The following is a 20,185-nucleotide window of genomic DNA, read 5'->3' on the forward strand; positions in this document are numbered from 1 at the left end:
ACATTCACATTTAGGTCCCAGAATTCCAAGGTCAAGGTCAGCAGTTAAAATCAACACTCTTTCCTCTCTACATATTTCCCTCTATGAGCAATTTCATCACTCTGAGTCTCAGGTTTTTTTTTTTTTTTTTTTTGGTAAGAGAATCAATTTTTAATAAGTTTTTATTTTTTTTAAACTATTGAATGCCAAACACTGTGCAAAGGTTGGGGGCGGAAAACATCAAACTCCCCAAAACAAAAAAGTCTTTGCTCTTTCATTCTACTGGAGGGGAAATAACATGTGCACTAAAAAAATAGAATATATAAGAATATATATAATTTGTAGGAGCTAGGGGTTGCAAGAAGCTGAGGAGAAAAAGGAAGAATATTGTAGACATGGAGGACAACCTGTGCAAAGGTTGTGTATACCAACCTTAGGATGGTAGATGGAATGTCATATTTGAGAAAAACAAGTTGACCAGTTCAACTGGAATATAGTTAGCAGGAGGCTACTGATGAATAGCTATATGGTGCAGTGGACAGAGTTCTGGATTTAGACTCAGGAGAACTTGAATTCAGATCTGAGTTTAGACACTTTCTAGCTGTATGACTGTAGGTAAGCCTACACTTAAACACTTTTACCTCTGTTTCCTCATCTGTAAATGAGTTGAAAAAGGAAATAGAAACCACTTCGGTATGAACAACAACAATATGAAGAAAATTCTGCCTCATACAGATTTGTAGTTGGAAAAAGTAAGGAAGCATTTTGATATGTAGCTAGCATATTAGTATTATGAAAAACATATTGAGACTGTGAACCTCCAGAAAAGAATCTGGGAAACTCCAGGGAGTTTGGAAACTTTAAGAATTGTTGGACTATACCACGCTTCCTTCTTCTGTTCTCAGCTTCCTCTTTCTCTGAACCTCCTTATCTTTCTCTCACCTTTTCCCTCATTCCCAAGGCCCTTTTCTCTTTATAACTACCTCCATCTGCCCACATTTAAACAGGAAAATATGATAAATTAGATCTTTCCAGTATCTTTTAGTTCAATGGCTTCAGACACTACTAGTCCAATTTGTACCTGAAAGTGAATCCTCTCCACTGTTCCTACAACATTTTGATAAAGGGTCATCTAGTCTCTGCTAGACTTCAAGGAAAGGCAAGGGATAAAGCACTAGCTCTATTTTCCACCACTTTAATTGGATTCTTTTTTTGAGATTTTAATGTACACACTTCTTAACATTTCTATGATAGAGAAGCAGTGTAGTAGCTAGAGAGCTGATCTTGATAGTACTAGGATCAAATCCTGCACCAGACATATGCCTGTCTCTGGCTAAGTCCTCTCTCTCTCAAAGCCTCTGTCAACTCTCTTAAATAGAGATTGCAAAGCAAGGACTACTTTGTATTGATAGAGGAATACCTCATTGGAAGCCATCTATGCTGGAAGTATGCTGCTGTTTCTGCCATTGATGAGTTCCTTTCAGAGACCTTCCTTCTGAGGACTAGCCCCAAGGGGACTATGCTTCCTTTTCTTCCCCACTCTGCCTCTGGATCTTTAGACTGCTTTCTTATTCCTTGACAAAAGGGGTCTTCTCACATTGGAATAGCCTTATCAGTGCTGGACCCCATCTCCCACTAGTGCATTCCCTCTGAGTTCAGGGGCACATTGTTTCATCCCCCTTGATGCTTTCTGCTCTTTGCAATCATGCTTCTAGGTTATCTTTCCCCTCCATATTATCCTCTTTGAGTCTATGTGATATATTATGCTGCACAAATAAATCTAGCGCAAGGAAGGAATTATAGAAGTAGAAACTCTAGGTTTTATAATGATTAAACATTAAATTATAATGATTAAAGACTTAAAAAAACCCAAACCAAAAACTAATCCTGATATTTGGGGAAATTAAAAAAAACTTTAATAGTGAAAATTATAACTGAGAAACAGATATTTCACATATTACAACATCACACTTTTTATATAATGAAAGTTAAAGACAGATTCATAATCTCATGGTTCTTTTAGTGTCATAAAAGTGGAATAAAGTTAAGTGTAACAGAATTTTAATTTTATATATTTCTTAAGGAAACAAACAGTGAAACAGACTCTATAGGCAAACTATGTAAAGTTACAGATTGAGCTACATTTGGAAAATTCATAGTAGATTAATTGATTGGGGAGATTTATATACCTATAGAGTCTGCCTTACTAGAATCCCTTTCTTAAATAAAGTAAGTCAAATTACTTTGGGAAGCCTTGACTCTCTTTTTTGGCTTTTTCCCCTGAAGAATGTTTGAGGCCTCATCTTATTTTTTATAATACACAGCATAGATTTCAGTGAGCTCAATTTTCTAAATAGGAAAAATGGACCTGATCTCTTTCCCTAAATAATATAATTAACAAAATGAAATTTAAAAAATCAAAATTTTTCATAACACCCAAATCTAACTTTACAACTTTTTGTGTGTTATCAGAATTAGAGTTGATAGACATTTGTTAAATATTCTTTAAGTGCCAGGCATCATTCTAAACAGTGAGTAGACAAAGAAAAGTCTATGTGATATATTATTGCTGCACAAATAAATCTAGCCTAAAACAAAACCTATAAATGCTGAAAAGAGGTTGATGGGGGGGGGGGGAAAGGGGGGACAGAAGGGAAGAAGAGGTTTACCCAGCATAATGAAATCCTGTAACTAGGGTAGGAAATGATCTGGAGAAGTGAAAGTTTCAGAGTTGATTTCATCTTGCAGAATGATGAGTTGCTGGAGATGATGAAATCCAGGAAATCTGTGTGGTGGGAAAGTATGCTCAATGAAAGCAAGGAATGCTTTTCTTTTTACTTGTATGTGAATCCTCAGTGCTTACCATAGGATCCAATATATAATAAATGTTTAATAAAGCTTGCTGCCTGTCAACATAGATGAAATCACAATATTTTTTAAAAGATGAAAGATGGAAACATAAAACTGGCACATCAATTTCTTGGGTAGCTTTGGACACTGTTATAGCCTGGAGCAAAACTTCTTAAATTATGAGTTGTAATCCCATATGGAGTCTTTTTACTGAATATGAGAGTTGTGAAATTGTGATTTGTTATCAGTAAATGTTTGATTTGTATACCTATTTTATATATCTATATGCTTGAGGAAAAGTGATTTACTTAGAGTCATACAGTCTGTCTGTGTAGAATTTGACCTAAGGACTTCTGTACTACCAATGTTAGCTTTCTATCCATTATTCCTCATTGCATTTCTGTCATAAAAATGTTAGGTTGCATAATAGTGCAATAAAAATATCTCACAAGAAGAATCCAGATTCTATCATATATGGTAAAACAACAATTAAATAATTCCAAAGGCAAAAAGGTTTAGAATCCCTATTCTAGAGAAAATAACCTTAATTGTTAGTATATTTCTGAAAGGGAACTCTCTACCATTACTAAAAATTAGGGTAAAAAGAGCTTCTTTTTGCCTAATTCCCAGGAAAGAGATCAAGTAGACATTAAAAATCCCATAAATTTGATGCACTTTTAATGGTCTGTTATTCATATTTAATTTAATTCTCCTTTGCTGGCCTACATTTTCTCCTACTTTTTGAATCAAATTTTATTTACTAGAATGCAGAATTTGTTTCTTGAGAGAAGATTAATTCCTTGTGTCTAGCACAGAGCAGGCACCTGATACATAAGAGATGTTTAATAAATGTTGTTTGATTGATTACTCATCAGTCATCATCATAATGATTGGGGAGAGAAAGGCTTAAATTTGAAAGTCTCAAAGTACTATAGCAAAAGGATTGATGGCTATTATTTTTCGCAAGTGAATCTGTAGTCTAACTCCTCCCTGAATGATAGAGATTTGGTGTCAAACAAGAATCCCAGACATCTGAAGTGTGAGTTAAGGTTGATGTTTAAAATCCATTCCAAAAATTGAAAGCTAGTGAGCAGCTGTGGACAATATGTATAGTAGCTACTAAAATAGATGAACAAATCCCCGATAATTGGTTAAATTATAGAATTGACTTGATCATTCTTTTTGCTCTGACTGTATATGCAGTTGAACTTAGTTTCTAAAATCCGAGAGAAACAACTCAGAAACTAAAAATAGAGCAGTGTGTGTTCTTCCCATAATTTTGTATCTCTGTGAATTCTCAGTTCAATGGAAAGGCTGTTGACAAAGGCAATGGTAAACAAAACTCATTTAGTTTACATTAACAAACCTTTAGCTGCTTCCTTCTTTGGCTCCTTTTTTCCACCAGGCAAGGTAGGGTAGAAAGGAGGAGCAGTGATATATCTGCTATTTTGTCACAAAAGACAAATATGAAATGAAATAAAATCCATGGTAGATTGCCAGTCTCAAAAAATGAACTTATAACTCAGTATGAGACAAAGCTACTATTTTTCCTAATGAACGTTTCCTAGGATATATACTGTATGTTGTACCATTTTAGGAAAGGCATTATCAAACTGGTAACAAATTGGTTACCCAGAGGTAAGCAGTATAATTTGGATCCAGGAGAATTGACTATGGATTTTGTCTGAAGAGTAAAAGAGGGAGAGAGAGAGAGAGCTGTCTTTAAGTATTTAAAAGCCTGTCATGAAGAAGAGGATTTGATTTGATTTTTTTGGACTTGAGGACTCAAACAGGGACACAGACTGGACTCTGCAGATCAGCCAATTTAAATTCGATCTAAAGAAGAGTTTTCTAACAATTAAAATTACCACAAAGTAAAATGGGCTGTCTTGAGAAGTAATGGTCTCTGCAATGGACTGAAGGAAGGACATTACAGTCATAGTAAATGGTATTAACATAGGTGACGAAATGGGAAAGAACAGTACGTATTATAAGTATATGATGGAAAAGGATGGTTAAAGAGCAGTTTGTGGATTTTAGTAAAGAATAAGCCCATGAGTATGCTGGCATGTGTTTAAGAATCAAGTCTCTCTGAAAAACAAAAAACAAAAAACAAACCATAGGATTCCCTTTTAAATTTTATCTACATTTCTTTAGTCATTTTTTAGTCATGTCCAACTTTTAGGCTCCACTGGGGTTTTCTTGATAAAGATGCTGATGGGTCTTCAGGATGTTTCCATTGCCTGAATAATGTCTATACGATTAAGCCTGGTATTGAAATCTAGGACATGTAATTGATACAGTGAATAAAATGTAGGTCCTGGAATTAGGAAAATTTCTCTTTCAAATCTGACCTCAGATATTTAATTGTATGACTCTGGGGAACTAACTTTACTTGTTTGCTTTTGTTTCTCTAACAAAGAGCTGAACATTAGGAAGAATTTCAGAATTTAAGGGCAGTTTGGATCAGTCTCAAAAATGTTGGGTCTTGACTCAGTCAGTACCTATGTTTGAATTCCAGCCATTTTTCTTACTTCCTGCAATAGCTTGGGCAAATCACTTAAATGCTGTGGACCTCAGTTTCCCCATTTTAAACTAAAAGGGTTGAATTCCATTACTTTTATGTTTTCTTCCATCCCAAATTTTTGAATGAATTCTACCCAAATCTGAGGAGCACTTAACATATAATAAAAGGCATTAGTGGCTTAATAAAAATTTATTGATTAGAACAATAGAAGAGATTCTTAATCAGATGAAATTTGGACTAAATGACCTTTAAATTTTTTTCCAGTTCAGATAATCTGTGATTATGGGATTTATTTTTGGTGGTCTTTATGCAAAATGAAACACTTTAAAAATTAGAATAAATGTTTGTTTTACCTTTCAAAAAATGCAGTGACTTTTGAATCCTACTGAAGATATAAAAGGGTAAGGGTATGCAGAATTGTAGAACAGATAGGATAGAATCCTATCTAGAGACAGAAGAATGGATAATATTATGTTAGTGTTAGATTAAGATTAGTAGACTATAGTGCTTTCTCACTTTTCTTGGAAATGACATGATCAGTATGTCAAGATAAATAAGATCCTTTTAGACAATTGGCTTTTGATCAAACAGGGCCAAATCAAGTGTATAATGGAACCAATTCTTAGCAAGGTAAAATCTGATTTTTAAATTTAAAAAAATACATATATATATAATTTATTTTTATCATATGTTTCTTTTTTACATTTTAAATTTCAGATACTGTCCTTTTTTGTCCCTCCCCTTATCATTCTTTGATATGAGAAAGGAGAGAAATATTGCAAGAGTTCAGCTGAGTCTGCTTGTACTCCAACTTAGTAAATTTTTGTAAGCAATTACATTTCAGAAATCAACAGTTGCTACAAATCATGGCTTGTTTTATTGCATTAATAGGTGAGACTTATGAAAATGTTAATAATTTATAATTTTTTTTCTGGGAGTTCAAGATTTTTACACATTTACTAGCATACTTCTGTGTTGCTCTATAAACATTGCTAGAGGTTAGCAGAAGGATAATAGAAGGTTCAGAGAAAAAAGTCATTACCATAGACTTTAGACCTGGTACTTAAAGAAATCTACAATGTTGATTAATAATAATAATAATTATTATTATTATAATGATAACTGGTATTTTTATAGTGCTTTGAATCTCACAAGATACTTAGTTTAGATCTAGGAGGGACTTTAAAGTTTATGCAGTCCAATGCTTTTATTTTACAAATGAGAAAACTGAGGCCCAGGGAGGGATATGATTTCCAAGTTACACAGAAAAAAAGCAGATCTGAATTTGAACCCAGGTTAAAATCTTCAAATCTAACTACTCTAGTGGACCTCTGTCATCTTAGTTATTTAAAGTTATAATTAACGAACTACCTAATCATTTTAGGGAGCAGAAGTTCAAAATTCTATGGAATTTTACAAAATACTTTCTCCAACAGCTTAAATCAATACTTACTAAGCAACTATCAGGCACTAGGGATATAAAGAAAAACTTTCATACTTTTACTTTTGAGCTCTTAATATTACTGTGAGGGATATAATTTGAAATTAGTTGTGATTTGGGCATCCAATAAAACATTATCATTAGCAAGGTTTTGGTAAATATTTGCCCAACATGTGTTCTTTGTTAGACTTTGGGAATACAAAGACATATGAGAAAAAGATACCATTGGGTGGCATGGACCTAAAACAAATTATAGGACATAGTATATATTAAATGAGAATGAATGGCATAGATATTAACTATTAATAAGAGTTGAGGAAGGAGCTATTGCTGCGTATACTGGGTATACTAAAAAGTATAAGCAGAAAAGGGTATACTATGAAAGATACTATAAGGTTATGGGAGTTAATCAAAGTTCAGCAATCTCAAGCAATGAACAAATAAAATTGAAAATGATCAAAAACCATATGAATATATGTTCCAAATCATTGATAACAAAAAGAAAAATGTGAATTATAAACTTTTATGCACTACAAATTAGCAAAGATGGAAACAAAGTGCTGGAGAAGTTGTGGAAAGGCAGACACATTAATAACACGGAATAGGAGGGGAGTGAGTCCTCTCTCGACAGGAAGGGTGTTAAAACAGCTACATACATCCTGTTTGTGCTTAGAAGCTCCTGGTACTTCCTCTTGGGTGACCTTGTTTCCATTCCAGCTTTCCTTTCTGACTCCCTGATTTTATTTTGTCTTTCATTGCAGCTCTGGGGCATAATCAAGCAAGGATATAAATGCAAAGGTAGGTAAAGAAAAAGTGGTTGTATGCTTTTTTCTTGGCAAGCTGCTGTTCTTGTTGTTTTAAATTGCCAATAAAATCCCAAGATTGCTATGTTTTGGCAGGGGTATAATTTGTTCATCCAAACAAAATGCTCTGGCATCAAGAGTGAGTATTTTGGCTATTGGTACCTAGAGCCCTGCTGTCTGCCAGGTGCCTGACAGGTACAGACAATTTTGGGAACTGCCAGATGCTGTGTTCCAAGAGGATTCAGTTTGATGCCAATGAGTGAATAAAGAAGCATTTGTCAATCACTTACTATGGGCCAACCATTGTGCTAAGTGCTGTGATGCAAATAGAAAAGCAAATACAGATTCTGCCTTCAAAGAATTTACTTTCTAATGAGAGGAGACAGAACTGATAAGAGGATGGATGGCCATGGAGGGACACTTGAAATTTCTTCAATGAGTATGGCCAGGAGGGCAGATTGATCTATGCCATTCAGGCATGTCAATCATACAAAGTTGATTTTATTATGCTTCAGTATCTGAAGGGAGTGGAATATCCATGTCCATTTGTAAAACTGTAGAAAAGATGATCAGCGGGTAAATGTGCACGTGCTGTTAAATGAAATATTGCTTGCGATTTTCCTCATATAATGGACCAGGAGAAAGGCTATCAAGGACTTTGGAGGGAGAGAGTTAGAAGAGTTGAATCCTATAAATATTATCCTGTTTATGTATGTCCTATAAATATTATCCTGTTTAATTCACATGACAGCTTTGTATGTAGCATAGTTTTTATTAAGTTCATTACACAGATGAGAAGTTAAATGGCTTGCCCATTATAATATATGTCATAAATGTCTGAGTGCCATTAACACATTTCTGGATCACAAAACCAATCCTCCCTCCATCACTACAACAATACTCTGCCTCTCAGTAACCTACTTCTACAAGCCACATAAATTGTATACCTATCTCTAAGCTTTACTTGATTATCATCAATGAGATTTTATGTTTATGTTTAAGTGTACTGAGCAAATGGGACAGAAAATATGGGATATCAAATATTTTTAAAGGAAAAAACTAATACATTTTCATACCTATGATATGCAGTAATCTTATCCATTTTGCCATTAATATAGATTAACTAATATATATGACAAGTAACATATAATATATATAATAATAGGACAAAGTAAACAATAAATGCAAAAATTAAATAGATAATAGAAAAAGGATGGGAGAAAACCAAAAATTCATTTGCTCTTTTCAATCAAATAAACCTGATTTATGGATTATCTTATTGAAAAACTTGGTTCTGTAAAATATCTTTCCAGTTCAATCAATGAAAACAATATACATATAGCATGCATATTAATACGTGATTTAATATGCTGCATATATCATATGTGAACAGCGGCATGGAATAAAGCATATAAAAGGGACATTAAAGTCAGAAAGACATGAGGGCAAGCCTTGCCACTGACACACATTAGCTTAAAACATCACATTACCTTTCAGTATTCCAAAGAACTCTCTGAGACCCTTATGTTGCCAAAGAGTTTCAATCAGTGAGGAGAATTTCCATTCTAGGAATTTCCCTGACTGTATGAAATCCCAAATCCATAACACCTTTCACCTTCATGGAATCACTAACAGTCCTTAATAAGAATCATTGTTTTTAGAAATGCACCATAGTGGGATGGGAAAAATGTTGGAGATAAGTCAGCAGAGACTTGGACTTTAATTTGCTCTAATATTTTCCTAGCTGTTTGATAATGGAGGAATCACAATCTCTCTAAGTCTCAATTTCCTCATCTACAAATTGGGGACAATAGTATTTATAGTACCTACCTAAAGGAATGTGATGAGGACCACAAAGTTCTCTTTATTTGTACTTACTTTTTTCAAACTATAGAATTGTGTCCATTTTTTTGAGTACCAATGCTACTATACAGTTTAATTTTGTTCTTTCCCTTGACCCTTTAATCAATCCTTTAATTGATTGATTAAATCTTTCTGAATGGCTTACTGCAGGGGCTCAGAATAAAAAGACAAAAATGAGATTGTCCTTGTCCCCAAATATCTTGTATAACATAAGGTTCTTAAGCTGGTATTCATGCACGTTTTAATTTCAGGATTGTTTTTGGCTTATATATTATATATTTGGCTTTTTCTGGAAGCTGATGATTCATACTGCCATATGAATGATTTCATTTGTAATCACATGTGTTTTACTTAATACATTTGAAAACATCATTCAGAGAAGGGGTCCAATAATTTTTCCAGATTGACAAAGAGACTTTAAAAGGGAGAATATAAGATTTATAGGTAAAAATAGAATTTATAAAGTCCTTTAAGATTTGAAAAATTTTTTTACTATATTATTTCATTTTGTTCTCATAACCACCCTAAATGGTAGGTCCTATGATTATTATTCATTTTTAATAAATGAAGTTAATTGACTTACCAAGGGTCATAGAGTTAATAAGTGTAGGAGGTTAGATTTGAATTCGTCTTTCTGACTCTAGTTCCAATGCTCTATCTACCTTGTTGCCTCACAAATTTTTGCACAGGTTATGTACAACATAAATACATCAGGGTATTAACATCTGGCAAGGGGGGACATATAAGAAAAGACCTCTTAAAGGAAGTCCACATAAACATGCACAGGAATGTGCATATATATCATATTTAATTTTTGGCAAGTTAATCATGGGGAATGGGTTACATATGTCTTCAGTGGAGTGTTAACTCAGGCACTAGGTTTACTGAATAAATTATTAATTAGTGCAACAGTGAATAGTGTTGGGCTTGAAATCAGGAAAATTCAACTCCATCAGTTCAAATCTGCTCTCATACATTTCGCAGCTGTGTCAGCCTGGGCATGTCTTTTAACCTTGTTTGCCTCAGTTTCCTCATCTATAAAATGACTTGTGGAAAGAAATGGCAAACTACTTCAGCATCTTTGACCAGAAAATCCCAAAAGACTAAACAACAAAAAACCCACTGATCTCAAAGAAATGAGTTAATGTACCTCTATTTCTATTGAAGCAATATCTTATTTGGTTTCTTAAGTGAATGTATAAAACAGGGATTCATTATCACTATTTCTGCCTTTATTTGGAAGAATATCTAGCTAATCAATCAATACTTAAGAGCTTCCCTACGTAGCAAGGAAAAAGCGAGAATATCCTATAAGAAGATGCAAAGGCAACAGAGATCCAGTTCTTGTCCTGGGAAAGCCTGAAACTATGCATAGGAACACATACATAAAATATATACATGCCAAGTTATTATTATAGTTATTACTGTTAATTGTTATTCAAGAGAAGTTGGGAGATATACAAAACATCCCTTTCTTGTTGCACTAATTGTGGGTTAGTCTCATCCATAATGCTCTTGGGTATGTAGCAGAGATGCTGGTAATTTGGCTCTGGTTACACTCAAGGACAATAAAAAGTGTGGGGTACTTGAACAATGAAGTGTGCAAGGGAGCTTGCAAACTTCCTGCTTTCTTTGGCCCTATGGCTCAGTAGGGCCCAGTGATGTCAGAGCAGACTAGGGGTCATGCTACAAATCTGTCTTTCTGGGCTCCCTGCGCATTACTCCCTTTCCCACACTTTAATTGCAGCCAAATCACCCTGCTTGCTGGTCCTCATGGTTGACATTCTACTTTCCCTAACTTTTACCTCCTGGAATCCTTAGCTTCCTTCAAAGCACAGATTGAGAGCTACTGCTTAGATGATGCTGTCCTTATCTCCTCCCTTCTCCTTTTCCATGAAGAGGGCTGCTCCTCCTCCATATTACTCTGCATTTACTTTAAAATTTTATTTTATATTTACTTATTGATGTACATGTTCTTTTCTCCAGTAGAACATAATCTTTTTGAAAGCAGGAAATGTTTTTGGTTTTGCCTTTATGTTCCCAGTGTCTACTGTACTGTGGGTGCTAAGTAAGGGGTTGTTGAATGAAAGAATGAAATATACATGTTGTAACTTTATAGATTGTGGAGCCAACTGTCACAAGCAATGCAAAGACCTTCTTGTGCTGGCATGCAGGAAATTTGCAAGGGGGACCTCCGTGGGAAGTGGTCATGGCTCTCTTCCAGGCAGCCCATCATTGCCGCCAGGTAGTATTCTTCTATTTCTATTGGTCTCTAAATCTAAGCCTATTCAATCACTCAGATTCCAGTAGTATGAAAAAAATAATACTGTACATGTAGGCTATACTTCTCTCCCCAAATTAGCTCATAGAGAATAATTTAGTGATCATTTTTATCAGTATATACCAATACATACCTTTATATTGTGTGTGTGTGTATCCTTTCAAAGAGACATCATTGTAGAAGAAGCTCGTATTCAGACCAATATTCCACAACAGGAGCTCTTATATAGGAGCTTTGTATGTGTGTGTGTTTTGGGCACCTTTGGCAATTTGATAAGACTACAAGCACCTTCTAAGAACAATATTTTTTAATGTTTAAAATAAAATACATAGAATTACAAAAGTAGAGTTTTCAAAATATTAAAAAAACCCACAGATCTCATGTTATGAATTCCTAGTCTAGAATAACAGTAGTATATTGTAACCTTTTAGTAATTGGCAGCCTGATATTGCTTTGTGGTCCAGTGCTGTGGAGAGAGGTATTGAAACTTTGAAGTATGATTTTTAATGTCTTCACTGCTGGGATGCAAGGTAAAGGCTAGAAAGCATCTAAAGGAAGCCTGCAGGATTGTAAAGGGTCTTGAATCAGCATGTCTTATGAGGAGCAATCAAAGGAACTGTAGATTTCTAGCTCAAGAAAGAGGAGAGGATAGTGAGAAAGGGGCAGATATCTGTGGAATTAAAACTAGAGATCAGATGTGCTTTGTTTATCTTTAGAGGGTGAAAGTAGGAGCAACTTTGACAATGTGTGACAAATTGAGGCTTGATGTGAAGAAACAGACTAACTCAATTCAGAAAATGGAAGAGGCAAATTTCATAAATGATAGGTTCCTTCTCATTGAAGGACTACCAGAAAGGGCTGGAGAACCATTTGCCAAATGGGCTGTAGGCTGGATTCTTTATTCTGGATAGGTTGGCCTAGATGGCCACTGTGGTCCCTTCCAACTTTACAATTCTATAATTCTGTGATTCTGTTTTTAAATAACACCAGACCCCTTTCCCCTTACAGTTCAGGATGAGGTGTTTGACTTCCCTGGGGTTGCTGCTGGACATCAGGATCTGGATAGCCGAGCCATAACCTTGGTGACAGGCTCTTCCCGAAAGATCTCCGTGCGCCTTCAGAGAGCCACCACCAGTCAGGCCACTCAAACGGAGCCCATGTGGTCTGAGTCTGGATGGAGCGACTCAGGATCTCACACATTTCCCAAAATGAAATCCAAGTTCCATGGTAAAGCTGGAAAGGACAAAGGCTTTGCCCGATGGGAGAATGAGAACCCTGGGGGGCAGGTCACCAAGAACATGGTGAGCCAGAGCACAGAGTATGAACTGGACCAGAATGGAGCAGACACCAATGAAGCTAACCAAGAATGTGAGGTTGGTGCTGATGAGGTATAAAAGTGGTATTAAAATTGTAGGATTATAAATCTTAAAGCCAGAAGAGACCTCCGTGGCCATCTCTTATTTTATTTTGTCCTTAAAAATGAAAAATAATTAAGATTGGCTCTCTTTGTCTCATCCAGACTGGAAGTACAGGAAAGCTTAGAGGCTGATCCCACTATTGCTTGGCATTGGAGCTTAATTGACCTTTTTCATTTCCAACCTGGGCCAGGTATTCCTTCTTAGGTACCCTGATGGCCCATTCCCCCTCACCTCTTATTATTTGGGACTCATCTTAATGCACTGCAGCTAAGCAATCCTAGGTTCAACAGATCTACAAGCTTCAACCTCCCTGGTAGCAGGTATTATAATCAGGCACCACCATGTCCAACCAAGCTCTTCAGTGTCCAGATGAGGAAATGAAGACCCAGAGAGATTAAGTGACTTGCTAAAGTTAATAAACAAATGGCAAATGCAGGATGTAAACCAAGTTGCCCTAATACCAAGCCAGGTGCTAGTTATATTTTTCATATGGTGGCAGCTTGGAGTAATGAGATTATAAGGAATCTCTTTGCCCACTTATTGTCTATCCTTGAATAAGTTATTCTTTGAGCTTCAGTTTCTTCCCTGAATTCTGAGAGTATTGGGCTAGAGGATTTTTAATCAAGCATATTTCTAGGAAGAGCCATGTTGGTTTTATGCAATAACCTTATTCTCAACTGATAATGTTGAATTTCAAATGAGGAGGACTCAAGTTTGAATCTTGCCTCAGACTTTTACAAACTGTATGAACCTTAGCAAGTTAACTTCTCTCAGGCTTGGTTTCTTTAAGTGCAAAGTAGGAAAGATAAAACTAACTCCTGGAGTCATTTTGAAGATTTGATGATGTGACATATACAAAGCCCTTTGCAAACTTTATGGTCCTATGTAAATACTGGTTACTAAGTGCATTTTAATATTTTCTCCAAACCAATATGTGTAAACAGATTGTTAACCAGGTGAGAAGCAGGTCATGGTATCTGGAGGGGGCAATGGTCCAGGACAAGGGGCTCACATAGGGCACTTATTGAGGGCAGAGACACTCATTTTTATCTTTGTCTCTCCAGTGTCTAATACATAGTAAATGTTTATGTTGACAGATGGGTGGTGGTGGGCAGAAGTAGGGGCAGTTGGGAAACTTACCCTCCCAAAGAGGATTTTTAGTGACATAGCAGATTTGAACATCCTGTAAAAATAAGAGGTAGCTTTCAGAGAATCTAACAGGAAGGAAAGACTTTGAAATGTCTAGGTCAGCTCACTGCAATATAGGATTGCTCCTAAATCATCCACAAAAGGTGAAGCACATAAAAATCATTCTTCCATGAGGAAATTTAAATTGAACAATAAATACAAGAAGAACATAGAGAAGATAATCAATAAAAAAAAATCACAAAGGATAAAGAAAAAAGAGGGAAATTAGGTTATTATTCCTAGAGTATGATGTCTGTTGCATAAAGAATAGTAAGGGAGGACCGTTGGCTTTATCATCCAACAAAATACCATCCAATAAAATATGGTTCTAGAGGGACCACAGATTTAAAATTGAAAGGAAGTTGTGAGGCCATTTAGTTTAAATCCATTGCATGAATGAGTAAACTAAGAACCAGAGCTTAAGTCACATGGTTTTAAGAGATTAAGAGAGTTTGTATGGCAAGGTTTCACAAGTAATAAGTGGCAAAGCTAGGGAGAAAGGAGATATTATTTGCAAAACTTAAAACACTAGATAAGAGCTTGCTATTATTTTTAACCCAATCTCCCACTTAAGTAAGGATGCTCTCAAAAACCCATGCCTGGTGAAAGATAAGGTAATGTTTCCTTGAACAATGTTATGATAAAATGCTTCTTTTCTTTGTTTCTTTTCTTTTTGGTAAAGAAAGAAATTCAATGAATTCATGAAATGGTTTCAGTTGTTATCAAGTACTTTCTTATTTTATGACAAAATTTGCCTTTGTATAACTTCCATCACCAATGAGTTTTAATTCTCCTTTCTGGAAAAAAATAGAGAATAAAACAACTTTTCATATGATAGTCCTTGAAATATTTGAAGACAGGTGTCCTCTCTGATTGTCTTCTCTTTAAGCTAAACAGGGCTAATCTTTTCAACCTGTTCTCATGTGATATGAGCAGCTTTTATGAAAAAAAAAAATGTACAGGTTTTCAAAAATGAATGTAATCGTATGTTTCCTTCTTTGTTGCTCAGCTGTTTCAGACTCCCTGTGACCTCATTTGGGCTTTCTTTGGCAATACCAGAATGGTTTGCCATTTCCTTTAGCAGCTCATTTTACAAATGAGGAAACTGAGATAAATAGCATTAAGTGACTTGCCCAGGGTCATGTAACTATTAAGTGCCTGGGATCAAATTTGAATTCAGGTCTTTTCTGACTCCAGGCCCAACACTTTATCCATTGTATCATTTAGGTGCTCTCATAACGACTGGAGTTAATTTAAAAAATAATGTTGGAGGCTCCTTTTCAATAAAATTCCTGGAATCCTCTCAAATTTTGAGATATTCTAAAAATAATAAATTTTTTTTGAAGATTTTCTGTTATTTTCTGATTTCTAGATCCTTTCTCATCCTTATTCCTCTCTTTAGGACACAGTCCAATTAGTCAAATGTCCTTAAACTATGGCTACCAGAATTAAGCCAAGTATTCTGGATATAGCCTGGTCAATAGACTATGTTAAGAATATTGCCTCCCTTAATTTGGACATGAAATTTCTATTCAGCTTGTTTACCTAAAGCTTTTAAGCAATCATGCTGCAATCTCCAACTCTTTTTCACATTAGCTGCAGTTAAGCCATGTCTTCCTCCATCTTGTACGTATGTATTAGATTTTTTAAAAAATGTAAATACAGGTCATTAAACCTGGTGTACCTGTTAAATTTTATCTTATTCAGTTTTGATTTTCAATCAAGCTTGTTAGGGTCTTTTAAAATGCTTCAAATGGCTAGTTGTCTCTTTCAGCTTCATGTCAAATTTGATACAGATTTCCTTTGGCTTCATTTGAGACCCTGATAAAAATGAAGATCAGATCTATATGGCCCAGCATGAGACCTCCTTCCAAATTGCACTGAATAATATTTATGAGCATTTCTAGAGTGCTTTAATATTTGTGAAGTTTTTTCTTTTTATACATCATCTTATTGGAATTTCACATAGAAGCTTTGCGAGGTAGCCATTAGGGATATTATTAGCCCCGTTTTATAGATGAGAAAACTTAAACTCAGAAAAACCAAGCACTCATAAATGGGATTATTTTCATTCTTCATACTTCTATCTCCAGCACTTTATGAAGTATTTGACATATAGCAGACAGTTACTAAATACTGTTGATTATTCCAGCTAATATCAGAGACAGATACTCTGATATCTGTGGAATGGATAATCTAGGGCTTCTTGACTCTAAGCCCATAACTCTAACCATGATTCAATACTGTCTCTCATTATTCAATATTCTTTGAGGATAACTTTAGAACTTCCATACCACCCATGGGCTTACCTTTAAGTGAGAACATATCATTGTTGGAAGCCAGAATGGTAAAGTAGAAAGTCAACAAATTAGGTACTGAGACCTGTATTCAAATTCTAATTCTAGAATATGTCACTTTGGTCAAACTCTTGAACATCTTTGATCTTTAGTTTCCCTGTCTGAAAATTAAGTTCTCTTGTACTAATGATATTTTTAGATGGGAAAAGTTACTTTCAACTAAAGAAGGGACTATTTCATTTTTGTCTTTTGTCTTTGTCTCCTCAGAGCTAACATAGTGCCTGGCACACAGGCCCAGCGATTAATAAGTATTTGTTAAATAGACTTGAATATCCTATGATGTGAAATAATCAATGTGTAAAATACTTGAACTCCCCAAAACATCGTCAGTATTCACCAGCAGGAACAAACAAGTTAGTCTTGAATGTGCAGTCTCCTTTGTCTGATCATACAAACAGCTCTGTTGTCTGCTCTTTCCTTTGTCCCCACCCTTCTCTTTGTTGGCCTTCTTTGTGTTTGCCTCCCTGATCTAAGTTGAGCCTGTTTATTTTAAAATGTCTGAGAATTCGTCTTGCTTTTTCTCTCAGCCAGACAGATGTCCTTTTATTTATCAGGTTGGTGTGAGATTTATTGATTTTGCCTTCAACACAGTTTGGGAAGAGATCTTTGGTTTGTTTTTGTTCTTCTCAAAATATTTCAAATAAAAAGAAATATGTTATTCAGTGACTTTGCCCTGATATTCAATAAGCTCAACATCCTTTAACGATAGCTTTGTTGAAAAGGATACTTTCTACTAAACCTTGGGGTATACAAATCAGAGGAAATGGGTCTTTGAATGGTGAGGAGTAATCTGGTTTGCAAATATTTGTTACTTTGTGGGGATCTGGACATCTCACCCTGGAGGTCATTCAGTCACCTGATAGTTTCCCAGATGTGTTAGATTTGAGTAGAGGGTAGTAGTGATGTGGAAAGTGTGAAAGTCTCACTTTTTTCTCTTAAAAATGTTTATAACTATGTATTATTAGTATTATTACTGGTTTATTGTATATAATTACAATTATTGTTGTATGTTAAATAATGGTCTTCCACTAATTATTTCCATGCATACACTTTTCAATAAGCCTTCTCTTGTAATAAAAAAAAAAAAAAGAAAAAAAAGAATTAAATAAAATCAGCTTTCCTAGTGATCCATTCTGACAATGTATATGGCATTCTGTTCCCTAAGCCTATTCCTTATATACTGAGAGTAAGGGAGGTGCATTTAACTGCATAGCATTTTCAAAGCAAGAAACTATAATTGTTTCCTAGGAATTTGTCTAGTTATAACATTGGATAGTTTGGTGGCTAGAAAATTTGCTTCAAGAAGTCAGGAATATTGAGATGGAAGTCCTGCCTCTGATACATATTGACTGTGTGATCCTGGGCAAGTCACTCAGAATCATCATATTCTAGGCAGCTCTCTTAAGATTATAAAATGGGAGCTAGGTGGCACATTGGATAGAGTGCTGGACTTGACGTGAGGAAGATGCATCTTCATGAGTTCAATTCAGCCTCAGCCACTTACTAGCTGGTCAAATCACTTAATTCTGCTTCACTTTCCTCATCTGCAAAAGGAAATGGCAAACAACTAGTATCTCTGCCAAGAAAACTCCAGATGGGGTCATGAAGAGTCACATAAGCCTGAAAAATTGAACAACAGGTAGCTGGGGGGGAGTTTTCTCAATTATACCAGTGAGAGCATTGATTTTTTTTTTTTTTCCCAATTCCTAATTATCATGGAAGTAACTGAAAAAAAACTGATCAAAATCAAGCATCTATGTTTGAGACCAGTATTATCCTGAGCATTCAAATATATCTTTCTTCAAAACTCATTATTTTTACAAATTTTCAGGAAAAAAAATCTATTCCATTAAATTTCACTGATGTAATCAGTGTTTCATTTGGTTTGCAGGATGGCTGACCCTTGGATGGGGAAAATGAATGTCTAATGAACTTGGCAGTTGTATAAAGCAAGATGAAGAATCATGAAGACCATGTTCTAGTCTGGGAAAATGATCAAAAAATATTCCTGCCTTGTGAACTTCTCAGGTCATTCCGTCCCAAGAGTGTGATGGAAGGTCCCTGTCTGTGCAGCACAAAAGTCAATGTACTATTTATTTCTCCCCCTTCCCCCAGTGACTGATGTTAGGCATTTCAGAAACAATGAAGACTGCTATATGCCAACTCTAACACTCTTGTTTTTTCTTTCTTTGTCTGTGGGCGAAAAGAATGCTTTTTGTGCATGTTCTACCCATTCTCTAAACTGAATGTATTTGTTTTTTTCTTTTCCTGTGAAAATATCTTATCATTTTTATAAACTTAATGTGGGTAGAGATCAAACAAGTGTCAAATCTCTGAGTTGAAGAAGTCTAACTGGTATCTGATGCCTGGGGTAAGTGACAAATCAAATTCTGGTGGGCTTGAGAGGGGTGAGGAAGAGACCTTGAATAGCAAGGCCCCCAGTAGTAGAAGAGATTACTATTGGAAAGGCCATCGTCAAAAGAGGGAGAGGGACAGGAAAGCACCACGGAAGAGTTCATGAGATGGACAGCTGCCTGGATTACGAAGTCAACCCATGATCTGGTAGCCTTCTATTCCCCCATATTGTTTTGCTAAATAAGTGCTAAATTGAATTATTGCTATCTGCAGAAGGAACACGTGTCAGCACACTCTAAGTTTTGGTTCTGGACATAAAACCCTTCCACTCCACTCCTGTTATGACTCTGGGTGGAATACTTCACCCCATAATACTCATTTTGCCAAGCACCAGAACTTTTTTCTTCCTCTTTGGATAACCCCAGAACAGACCCAGCAAAACACAGAATTCACCATTTCCTCTATGCACTCATTGTCACAGGCAACAAGTTTACTTTGTCCTTTTTTATATTTATTTCACTTAAGTTGTAACATCTGAAGCCTCTGGGAAAATCAAAGATATGGTCTGGAAGAACTCCCTAAACATACTTAGTCCGTTATAAAAATAATGATTATTTTGGTAGAAAATTAACTGTTTGATCCATTAGACTTGATTTAGAAATGTTCCTTTTTATTTTGTAACTACTGAAATGTTCCAGTCTTAGACAATCAATTTTGAGGAAAAAAAAAATCATAGCTACAGACAAAACAACAACAATGAAAGCAAACTTTTTTCTTCTTCCAGGAATCTTGTTGCTAAAAAAAGAGAACTCTTGGTCACAAAGACGATTCTCAGTGTTCTTTTTTTGTAACTGATTATGTAACCCCCATAAATAAAAACTAGTCTTGGGAGAGAGTTGATCCTCATTAATCATCACCATCATGAATCTTTGAGTAATTATGGACATTGAGATATGTGAAGCACTGTATCTCAATTACTATAATTGTCAATGATCTAAAAGAACTAAAGGTTAATTTATTTTTGAGACTGAATTTGGGGAAAGTGGGTTCCAAGTGCCTAGGAAGAGAACCACATGATTGGCTTTGAAAATTAGAGAATACACTGTTTACCAAGACAGTAAGG

General features: G+C 35.4%; 1 protein-coding gene across 1 annotated transcript in view; it reads left to right on the forward strand.

Annotated features, from left to right (window-relative positions):
* The window catches only part of RASGRP3 (RAS guanyl releasing protein 3), a 144,697-nt gene extending 124,744 nt beyond the window's left edge, over window positions 1-19,953 (forward strand). Inside the window, exons 16-19 of the mRNA XM_051976135.1 lie at window positions 7,559-7,595; window positions 11,583-11,708; window positions 12,753-13,117; window positions 18,599-19,953. Of these exons, the coding sequence (XP_051832095.1) occupies window positions 7,559-7,595; window positions 11,583-11,708; window positions 12,753-13,117; window positions 18,599-18,607 (537 nt within the window). The 3' untranslated portion in view covers window positions 18,608-19,953. The remainder of the gene's footprint in view (window positions 1-7,558; window positions 7,596-11,582; window positions 11,709-12,752; window positions 13,118-18,598) is intronic.
* Window positions 19,954-20,185: the final 232 nt, after the last annotated feature.

The sequence above is a fragment of the Antechinus flavipes genome, chromosome 2, assembly GCF_016432865.1.
Source record: "Antechinus flavipes isolate AdamAnt ecotype Samford, QLD, Australia chromosome 2, AdamAnt_v2, whole genome shotgun sequence".
Lineage (NCBI taxonomy): Eukaryota > Metazoa > Chordata > Mammalia > Dasyuromorphia > Dasyuridae > Antechinus > Antechinus flavipes.